The sequence below is a fragment of the Chiloscyllium plagiosum genome, chromosome 13 (genome assembly GCF_004010195.1).
Source record: "Chiloscyllium plagiosum isolate BGI_BamShark_2017 chromosome 13, ASM401019v2, whole genome shotgun sequence".
In the NCBI taxonomy this organism is placed as follows: domain Eukaryota; kingdom Metazoa; phylum Chordata; class Chondrichthyes; order Orectolobiformes; family Hemiscylliidae; genus Chiloscyllium; species Chiloscyllium plagiosum.
The window spans coordinates 56573793-56585222 of record NC_057722.1 but is presented as its reverse complement, the minus strand read 5'-3'; the positions used below and the strand labels follow the sequence as shown (position 1 = coordinate 56585222).

At 43.0% G+C, this 11430-nt stretch overlaps 1 protein-coding gene and 1 long non-coding RNA gene across 2 annotated transcripts in view; one reads left to right on the top strand and one right to left on the bottom strand.

The window, feature by feature from the left end:
* Positions 1-8217: 8217 nt before the first annotated feature.
* LOC122556072 (D-beta-hydroxybutyrate dehydrogenase, mitochondrial-like) overlaps positions 8218-11430 on the top strand; it is a 22147-nt gene continuing 18934 nt past the window's right edge. The window contains exon 1 of the mRNA XM_043702503.1: positions 8218-8362. Within this exon, the coding sequence (XP_043558438.1) occupies positions 8298-8362 (65 nt within the window). The 5' untranslated portion in view covers positions 8218-8297. The remainder of the gene's footprint in view (positions 8363-11430) is intronic.
* Positions 8417-11430, bottom strand: part of LOC122556073 — a 49026-nt gene continuing 46012 nt past the window's right edge. Inside the window, exon 3 of the long non-coding RNA XR_006313459.1 lies at positions 8417-8506. This is a non-coding gene — a long non-coding RNA (uncharacterized LOC122556073). The remainder of the gene's footprint in view (positions 8507-11430) is intronic.

The window sequence follows — 11430 nt, the reverse complement described above, 5'->3', positions numbered from 1 at the left end:
GAGAGATAAATGGGAGGGGGGGGAAGCTGAGGAGATAGTAGCAAAGAGTACAGTAGGTTTTTGGGGGTGGGGATGAAGGTGATAGGTCAGGGAGGAGGGTGGGGGAAGATAGCAAAGAGTACAATGGGTGAATGGATGAAGGTAATAGGTCAGAGAGGAGGGTGGAGGGATAGGTGGAAAGGAAGATAGGCAGGTAGAACAAGTCATGGGGACAATGCTGAGCTGGAAGTTTGGAACTGGGGTGAGGTGGGGGAAGGGGAAATGAGGAAACTGGTGAAGTCCACATTGATGCCCTGGGGTTGAAGTACGCAGATGATGTCCTTCTGTTTTTATTGATCCCAATGACCTCTGTACTCCATTTGATACAATGTATCGGTTCATTTGGGGCTATTTCAGGATATAAGATTAACTTTGCAAAATTGGAGGCTATGCCTTTGGGGAACCTTAAGGATGTGCCAGAAGTTGAAGGTAGCCCTAAGTTTCCTTTTAAGTGGTCACGGGCAGGGTTCCGATACCTAGGCATTTTTATTACCCCTAAGTTTGATCTGTTATTTCGGACTAACTTCGCTCACTTGCTTGACAGTATTAGGTGGGATCTCCAGAGATGGGAGGCTCTTCCAATTTCATGGCTGGGCTGAGTATCTCTCATTACGATGAATGTTCTTCCTCGTTTGCTTTATCCCACGCATATGCTCCCTATAATGTTTCCCAGGTCAGCGCTGTGGAAGCTTATGAGATGGTTGGTTCCTTTGTCTGCCATTGTGGGCAACCCCTCGTCAAACTTACTAAATTGCAGTTGCCTCAAGGAGGGAGAGGAGTTGATTTCTCAGACATCAGGAGGTATCAATTGAATTCCCTACTGTCCTTTGACTGCGATTGGGTAGGTAACAATCCAGGCTCAACATGGCTGGATATTGAGGCCTCCCAGCCAAAGTGCCTTCTTATTAACCTGTTGTTCATGGATAAGATGAGGACAATTATGGACCACTGCCAGAACCCCATTGTCATTAGTACAGTCAACGCATGGAGGGCGATGTGTCAGAGTGAGGTTGCTTATCCAAGACGTCACTACTTACACCTATAGTTGGCATGCCAGGGTTCCGACCAGGGATGATGGACTCAGGGTTCAAACTATGGGCATTGAGAGGAGTTTCTAGTTCGGGAGACTTGTTTAACAGGAAGGTTATGATGCCTTTTGAGCAACTGAGCCGCAAATACGGGTTGCCCAGCAGAGATCTTTTCCATTTTTTTCAGGTTAGGGATTTCGTCCAGAAGAAGACTACACTTCTCACTAAGCCCTATAAGCTCAATACAGAGAGGTTGTTGCTACGTTCCACAAGCACTCTTTTGGTTAGTGCCCTCTATGGCCTGCTGGGTGGCAGGGCCTGCAGGATATTAACCGGTTATGAGCAGTCTGGGAGCAAGAGCTAGGAGTGGAGATCTCTTCTGAAAATGGGAGAACATATGGGAGAATGCTTGAAAGAACTCAATCTATAATAGGACATACACTACGCAGTTAGAAGTTCTGCACAGGGTTCATCTGACTGTCTGGCGAAGTTTAAAAAAGGGGCATCTTCAGTGTGCCCCAAATGTAAAATAAGTGTAGGTACTCTTATCCATTGCTTCTGGACATGCCACCGGCTTCTGGACATGCCACAGGCTCCGTGTTTAATGGACCACTATGGCGGGAGAGAGAGGGAGGATATTGAGGACTGAAGTCAAATTAGACTCGATATCTCTCCACTTAGGTCTACCGAATTTACCATCTTTAGATGGGTATGGGAAGAAACTATTTAATGTTCTTGCATACTGTACATGGAAGAATATTCTGATGAACTGGGTGTCTGAGAACCTGCCGGGCTTGCTGGGATGGCAGAAATTAATTGTGGAGCCCATTTCCTTGGACTTTTTTACAAACACGGTGCACCACACAACAGACCATTTTTATAAGACATGGCAGCCCTACTTGAGTTATTTGGATATAGATTTGTCAGCTATCTTAACTAGGGCATTAGATTTGTCAAGCCGTGGGCACTCTGGGAGTCTCCTGAGTTATTAATGAGTAGATGCAATGCTCCCGTTCCTTTGTTTGGGAGCTTTGTGCTGAGCATAGCTGGTCAGTATTGTGTTTTTTTTTGGTTTTTATTTTGGTTTTCTTTAATTTTTGATCTATTAGTTATTTACTTATCTATTGGTGTTGCTTTGCACAGTGTTAGGGTTATTTTGTATTATAGGGTAGGTTAGTAGTTAGTAGACAGTAGTTGTATTGTAATTTGTGATTTTTTTTCTTTTTATTATACTGATATTTGCTATTGATTCTATTTTTCAATAATTTTATATGTTTGTAAAGTTAAAAAAAGTCCTAATAAATATATTTACAAAAAAAAAAAGCCCTGTCCTCAGTGAATTAAGGTAAAGAAGCCCAATTCCTAGTGTATTATGGGAAGGACACCCAATCCATGGTTCATTGCAGTAAGGATGCCGTGTCTCCAGTTTGTTACAGTAAGAATGCCCAATCGCCCATGAATTATGGTAAGAATACCCTATCCCTGGTGTATTACATGAAGGATGCCCAATCCCCGCTATATTATGGTCATGATACCCAATCCCCAGTGTATTACAGTAATGATTCCCTGTCCCCAGTGTATTATGGTCAGGATGCCCTGTCCCCAGTGGGTTACGGTAAGGATGCCCAATTTCCAATGTATTTCGTTAAGGATACCCAATTCCCATGTATTTAGGTAATGATTCCCTGTCCCTAGTATTTTACGGTAAATATGTCCATTCCCTGATGTATTACGGTACGGATGTCCAATACGCAGTGTCTTATGATAAAGATGACCAATCCCTGGTGCTTTTTTTTATTCATTCACGGGATGACGGTGTCACTGGCTAGGCAGCACTTATTGCCAATCCCTAATTGCCCAGAGGGCAGTTAAGAGTCAACGACATCACTGTAAGTCTGGAATCACATGTCGGCCAGCGAAGGAAGGATGGCAGCTTCTTTCCCCGAAGGACATCAGTGAACCAGATAGGTTTTTCGAACAATTTGCAATGGATTCTTGGTCCTCATTAGACACTTAACTCCAGATTTTAAAAAATGAATTCAAATTCCACTGTCTGCAATGGCAGGATTCAATCCAGCAATAATACCACAAGGGTGTCGCCTCCCCAATGTGTATTATGTGAATGATACCAATCCCCGGTGCATTACGGTAAGGATGTCCAATTCCATGGTCTATTACGATAAATATGCCCAATCCTTGGTGTAGTACTGTCAGGATGCCCACTCCCCAGTGAATTACCGCAAGGATGTCCAATTTCCAATGTATTATGGTAAGGACATTGTGTCCCCGATGTGTTACGATATGGTTGCCAAATCTCTAGTGTACTGCAGTAAGGATGCCCAATCTTTGATATATTATGATAAGGATGCCCAATCTCTGGTGTATTGTAGAAATACCAAATCCCTGATGTATTACAGTAAGGATGCCCAATTCCTAATGTATTACAGTAAAGATGCCTAATCTCTGGTGTATTATGGTAAAGATGCCCTGTCCCCAGTGTGTTACAGTAAGGATGTCCAATCTCTGGTGTATTACGGTAAGGATGTCCTGTCCCCACTGTTTATGGTAAGGATGCCCAATCCCCAGTATATTACAGTAAAAATGCCCAATCCCCGGTGTATTACAGTAAGGACGTCCAATCCTTGGTGCATTACCAATGATGCCTAATTCGGCTATATTACATTAAGACGTCCAATCCCTGGTGCATTACAAATGATGCCCAATTCGGCTGTATTACAGTAATGATACCCAATCCCCAGTGTATTACAATAATGATACCCAGTCCCTGGGGTATTACGGTAATGATTCCATGTCCCAGGTCTATTATGAAAACGATGCCCAGTCTCCAGTGTATTACAGCAGTTATGCCCAATCCCTGGTGTATTATGGTAAGGATGCTCTGTCCTTGGTGCATTACAATAAGAATGCCCAATCCCCGGTGTATTACAGTAATGATACCCAATCCCCGGTGTATTATGGTAATGATTCCCTGTCCCAGGTCTATTACGAAAAAGACGCGCAGTCTCCAGTGTATTACAGCAGTATTCAGAAAGGATGCCCAATTGCTGGTGTATTATGGTAAGGATTCCAATCGCTGATGTGTTACAGTAAGGATAAACAATCCCAGTCTATTACAGTAAGGATGCCCAGTTGCCAGTTTATTACAGTAAGGATGGTCAATCCTCAATGTATTACGGTAAGGATGCCCAATCCCCAGTGTATTTCAGTAATGATACCCAATCCCTGCTCTATTACTGTAAGAATGCTCTGTCCTTGGTGCATTTCAATAAGGATGGTCAAACCCCGGTGTATTTCGGTACTGATGCCCAATCTCCAGTGTATTACGGTAGTTATGCCCAATCGCCGATATATTACAGTCGTGATGCCCAATCCTTGGTAAATTACGGTAGTGATGCCCAATCCCTTGTGTTTTACAGTAATGGTACCCAATCTCTGGTGTATTACGGTAGTGATGCCCAAACCCCGGTATATTATGGTAATGATGCCCAATCCCCAGTGTCTTACGGTAGTGATTACCAATCCCTGGTGTATTATGGTAATGATGCCCAATTCCCAGTGTATTATGGTAATGATGCCCAATCCCTGGTGTATTATGGTAATGATACAGAAACCTGGTGTATTATGGTAATGATACCCAAAACGCCAGTGTATTCCGTTAATGCAACACAAACCCGGTGCATTATGGTAATGATACCCAATCCTAGAGTATTACAGTAGTGATGCCCAATCTCCAGTGTATTACAGTAAAGATACCCAATCCCCAATGTATTATGGTAATGATGCCCAATCCCCGATGTATTACGGTAATGATACTCAGTCCCCAGCGTAGTATGTTAATGATGCCCAATCCCTGGTGTATTACGGTAGTGATGCCCAATATCCAGTGCATTCAGTTCTGGGTCATCTGCTGTTTGAATTTTTATTAATGACTCGGAAGAGGGAGTCGAAGGGTGGGTCAGTAAATTTGCAGACGATACGAAGATTGGTGGAGTTGTAGATAGCGAGGAGGGCTGTTGTCGGCTGCATAGGGACTTAGATATGATGCAGAGATGGGCTGAGGAGTGGCAGATGGAGTTCAACCCTGTCAAGTGTGAGGTTGTCCATTTTAGAAGGACAAATAAGAATGCGGAATACAGGGTTAACAGTAGGGTTCTTTGTAAGGTGGAGGAGCAGAGGGATCTTGAGGTCTATGTACATAGATCTTTGAAAGTTGCCACTCAGGTGTGTAGAGCTTGTAAGAAGGCCTATGGTGTATTAGCGTTCATTAGCAGAGGGATTGAATTCAAGAGTCGTGAGGTGATGTTGCAGCTGTATAGGACCTTGGTAAGGCCACATTTGGAGTACTGTGTGCAGTTCTGGTCGCCTCACTTTAGGAAAGATGTGGAAGCTTCGGAGAGGGTGCAGAGAAGATTTACCAGGATGTTGCCTGGAATGGAGAATAAGTCGTACGAGGATAGGTTGAGAGTTCTCGGCCTTTTCCCGTTGGAACGGCGAAGGATGAGGGGTGACTTGATAGAAGTTTATAAGATGATCAGAGGAATAGATAGAGTAGACAGTCAGAAACTTTTTCCCCAGGTACAACAGAGTGTTACAAGGGGACATAAATTTAAGGTGAAGGGTGGAAGGTATAGAGGAGATGTCAGGGGTGGGTTCTTTACCCAGAGAGTGGTGGGGGCATGGAATGCACTGCCCGTGGGAGTGGTAGAGTCGGAATCATTGGCGACCTTTAAGCGGCATTTGGATAGGTACATGGATGGGTACTTAATCTAGGTTAGAAGTTCGGCACAACATCGTGGGCCGAAGGGCCTGTTCTGTGCTGTATTGTTCTATGTTCTATGTTCTCTGTTCTATTACAGTAATGATGCCCAATCTCCAGTGTATTACGGTAAGGATATCCAATCCCTGATGTATTAGGGTAATGATACCCAATCCCTGGTGTATTACAGTAATGTTGCCCAATCCCCAGTGTATTACAGTAATATTGCCCAATCCCCAGTGTATTATGGTAATGATGCCCAATCCCCAATATATTATGGTAATGAAGTCCAAACCCTGAGTATTATGCTCATGATAACCAATCCCCGGTGTATTATGGTAGTGATGTCCAATCCCCAGTGTATTACGGTAATGGTGCCCTATTCCCAGTGTATTATGGTGAGGATACCCAATCCCTGATGTTTTATGGTAATGATACCCAATCCCTGGTGTATATCACAATAATGACAGCTAATCCTTGGAATTTTGCTGTAGTGATGCCTAAACCCCAACGTATACGGTAGTGATGCCAAATCCGCAGCGTATTACGGTAATGATAATCAATCCCCGGTGTGTTATGGTAGTGATGCCCAATCCCCGGTGGATTACGGTAATTATGCCCAATGCCCAGTGTATTGCGGTAAGGATACCCAGTCCCTGATGTATTATGGCAATGATATCCAATTCCTTGTGTATTATGGTAGTGGTGCCCAATCCCCGGTGTATTACAGTAATGATATCCAATCCCTGGTGTGTTATGGTAGTTATGTCCAATCCTCTGTGTATTACGGTAATTATGTCCAATCCCCAGTATACTGCGGTAAGGATACCCAGTCCCCGATGTATTATGGTAATGATATCCAATTCCTTGTGTATTATGGTAGTGGTGCCCAATCCCCGGTGTATTAAGGTACTGATACCCAGTCCCGGATGTATTACAGTACGGATATCCAATCCCCAATGTATTACAGTAATAATACCAAATTCCCAGTGTATTACGGTAATGATGGTCAATCCCTGGTGTATTATGGTAATGATGACCAATCCCCAGTATTACGGTAATGAATCCATTTACCGGTGTAATACGGTAACGATACCCAATCCCCAGTTTATTATGGTAATGATGCCCAATCCCCCGGTGTGTTATGGTAATGATATCCAAACCCGGTGTATTCTGGTAGTGATGCCCAAGTCCGGTATATTATGGCAGTGATGCCAAATCCCTGGTGTATTACAGTAAGGATACCCAATCCCTAATGTATTATAGTAATGATAGCCAATCCCCAGTGTATCACAGTAATTATAGCCAATCCCTGGAATATTACTGTAGTGATGCCCAATCCCTGGTGTACACGGTGCGAAATCCCCAGTGTATAATGGTAATGATACCCGATCCCTGGTGTGTTACGATAGTGATGCCCAATCCCTGGTGTATTATAGTAATAATGTCCAATCCCCATTGTATTATGGTAAGGATACTCAGTCCCCGATGTATTACAGTAAAGATACCCAATCCCTGGTGTATTACGATAGTGGTGCCCAATCCCTGGTATATCAAGGTATTGATACCCAGTCCCCGGTATATCACGGTAATGATACCAATCCCCGGAGTATTACGGTAATGATGCCCAATCCCTGGAGTATTACGGTAGTGATGCCCACTCTCCGGTGTATTACGGTAATGATACCCAATCCCTGATGTTTTATGGTAGTGATGCAGAATCCCCAGTATATTACAGTAGTGATGCCCAAACCCCGGTGAATTATGGTAAGGATATCCAATCCCTGGTGTATTACGGTGGTGATGCCCAATCCCCGGTGTATTATGATAATGATTCCCACTCCCGGTGTTTTACGGTAGTGATGCCCAATATCCGGTGTATTACGGTAGTGATGCCCAATCCCCGGTGTATTACAATAATGATACCCACTCCTGGTGTTTTACTGTAATGATACCCAATATCCGGTGTATTACGGTAGTCCTGCCCAATCCCCGGTGTATTACAGTAGTGATGCCCAATCTTTGGTGTATTGCGGTAATGGTACCCATTCCCTGGTGTATTACGGTAGTGCTGCCCACTTCCCGGTGTCTTGCGGTAATGGTACCCACTTCCCTGGTGTATTACGGTAATGATACCCAATTCCCGGTGTATTACAGTAATGCTGCCCACTCCCTGCTGTATTGCGGTAGTGATGCCTAGTTCCCGGTGTATTACGGTAGTGCTGCCCAGTCTCCGGTGTTTTGCGGTAATGATGCCCACTCCCTGGTGTATTCCGGTAATGATGCCCACTCCCCGGTGTATTGCGGTAATGGTACCCACTCCCTGGTGTATTACGGTAATGATACCCACTCCCGGCGTATTACGGTAGTGCTGCCTACTCCCCGGTGTATTACGGTAAGGGTACAGGTGACCTTGCTGAGTGCGAGTTACAGCTGGTGGCTCCGTTGGCGCAATGTACCGGGTTCTGTGTCGAAGTGTCGGGGCTGTCCAGTGGCGGGCATCTCCCCCAGTGCTCAGGTAAGAGAGGACGGCGGGAAAACTGGCCCAGAGCTTTAAACGGAGCTGAGCGTTTAAAATCAAGGGAGTTTTATTCAGTCATATGGCTGTCCTCCGGATGCCGATCTGATGACAGGTTGTATAGTCCCCGGTTTGATCTTCCTTCTGGCAAGATTGTAAAAATGTTTTAATTATAAATTTGATTTTCGTGAACTAATGCTCGCATTTGCTTCGGAAAGGAAAATTACAGGCTTAAGATATATGGAACTCTTTAATTATTTGTCTAAAATGCTGAGTTGGGACCATTACAAAAAGCTTCAAATTCCTGTTAAGGAGGTGTTACCATAGCAATTAGAGTAGGCCATCCAGCCCCTCCATTACTAGATCCTTTCTAGATTACTACTACCTTTTCCTTTTGACCTGTTCAGATCTATGATCTTTCACCACTACTGAGCAAAAAAAAATTAATTTCAATCTCTAAATTATAAACGAGTCCAGCATTCAAGAGACTCTTGGAAGAGCTATTTCTAGATTTCCAGCAGCATTCATGTTAAACAAGTGTTTCCTGATTTATCTCCTCAATGTCACCACTTCAATATCATGGCTGTACACTCTTCCACATTCACCCACCAGGGGGAATACTTCCTCTATGTCTGCCACATAATTTTACATAAGAAAGAGCTTTGGTTTATTTTGGTGCCTTTCACAAACTGTGGATGTGGCAGGGGACCCTGTGTCCATAAATTTTAAAACTATTGCCTTTCACAGTACAGCCAGCAAATTTAAAAGTAATGGTTCCTTCATATGTCCCTATTTCAATGTCTTCCCTTGTGTTCCTTATGAGGGTAGTCATGATCCGGTGTTGGACTGGGGTGTACAAAGTTAAAAATCACACAACACCAGGTTATAGTCCAACAGGTTTAATTGGTTTAATTCTTGCTTTCGGAGCGACGCTCCTTCATCAGGTGATTGTGGAGGGCTCGATCGTAACACAGAATTTATAGCAAAAATTTGCAGTGTGATGTAACTGAAATTATACATTGAAGAATTGATTGTCTGTTAAGCCTTTCATCTGTTAGAAAACAGTGATAGTTTCACTTCTTTCATGTGTAAATCACAAAACCCTTTCTTTTAAAGTTGCATTCTCGGGTTAGCTGTTAACAATGGTGATAGCTAGACAATATGTTGAAGGTGTTAGCCCCCTGTGTTCTCTGTCTATGACCTGATGTTTAGATTGATTCCAATCTAAAAAGTGAGATAACAGAGTTTTACATAAATTCATGCAGTTTTTGAGCTCAGAGTTCTACATGAATGTATGTGGTTTTTGAGCAAAGTGCAAGGTAACTCTGAAAGTACTAAAAAAATTCACCACACAAAATATATGTGTGCATGTGGGTCTTTGTCTGTCTGTGTGTATCTGTCTGTCTCTCTCTCTCTCTCTCTCTCTCTCTCTCTCTCTGTGTCGCTCTGTGTCTGTCTCTCTGTCTCTCTCTCTCTGTCTCTTTTTACTACAGCTAAAAGCTTGGGATCTCTTCCTGATGCTAGAATTGTATACGAGACAATGTATTTTACTGATTTTTCCTTTGCCAAGAATGTGCTTATGGGATGTTACTATAATGGAACAGTTAATGAGTTGTTTATTATCTTGTTAAGTATTTTGATAAAGTTACAGTTAAGCCAAAGCTGTTCTTTTTCATTTGTCTATACTTTTTCTATTGTGCAGGCATGTAGTGTTTTGCTTCCAGCCTGGTAGTTTGACCAATCAAATTGCATCTGGAAATGATCACCAGGCACTTGCCTTTAAAATATGAATAAGTTAGGGTCTGGGTTATCTCCTTGACACATTTTGAGAGGGTTTAGTGTGGTCCATAACAATGTGTGCCTCTACATTTCATCCTTTTGGCTCATATTGCCGATCTGTTTCATCTAACTTGTATGAATATTGTTACACTGTTCTCACAAACCACCATTATTTCTTCCCATATGCCACATTCTACAGTGTGCTTTCTGTAAGGGGGCATGAAAACTACTCTCATGTGATTTTTATACTTTTGTATCTTGATGCAAACTAATTCTAGAATTTAATTTTTAAAACTAAAACCATCTCTATATGTTGTATTAATGTCATCTTTAGGTATTTGAATACTCAACTCCAGTTTTTTTTTCATCTGACAGTAATCTCTGTAATGGCAATCAGATCATATGTTTATCTGATAAAACAAATCAGTTGACAGCTTAATTATGAATTTTATGTGCTCCGAATTCCTAAGCAGAGCCTCTTTCCTAATACTGAGTATTATAAAGACTGTGTCTTTTTATTTGTCTTTTTTAAACTGTGGACTGAAATGAGAAAAAACTTCCCTTTTGAGGAATGTGGACCTCACTGCCTGGTCAGCATTTATTGCCCGTCTCTCGTTACCCTTGAGAAGGTAGTGGTGAGCTGCCTTCTCAAACAGCTGCAGTCCACCCACAATGATGGTTCTGGGATTAGTAGTATTCAATTTTCAACATGCCACCTCAGTGAGGTGTAACAATATGTGATTGGTTTCTATGAGGACTCAATCCTCCAACTGAAAGTTTCTCATGAGCCCAGAGCAGATATCACAAACCCTGGCACCAGTGAACCAACAGATTTGTGGATTCCTTCTTGGTTGCAGAGAATTGAATTGTTTCCCTTAAAATACCATCCTTTACATTCACTATGTTCCTATTTATGACTCTCTGTGTTACATAGCTTCCATGGTCAGTTTTCTCCCCCACCTTTAACCCCACTTTTGTTCGTACGGGTTGCACAAACATCAAACTTGTTGCACGGTTGCAAGGGCTGAGACTGTTCCATTTCCACATTCGCAATCCCCTATCACCACCACTCTCAGTCATACCTTCCTGTCCTGATATTGGGTAAAAACAATGACTGCAGATGCTGGAAACCAGATTCTGGATTAGTGGTGCTGGAAGAGCACAGCAGTTCAGGCAGCATCCAAGGAGCTTTGAAATCGACGTTTCGGGCAAAAGCCCTTCATCAGGAATAAAGGCAGTGAGCCTGAAGCGTGAAGAGATAAGCTAGGGGAGGGTGGGGGTGTGGAGAG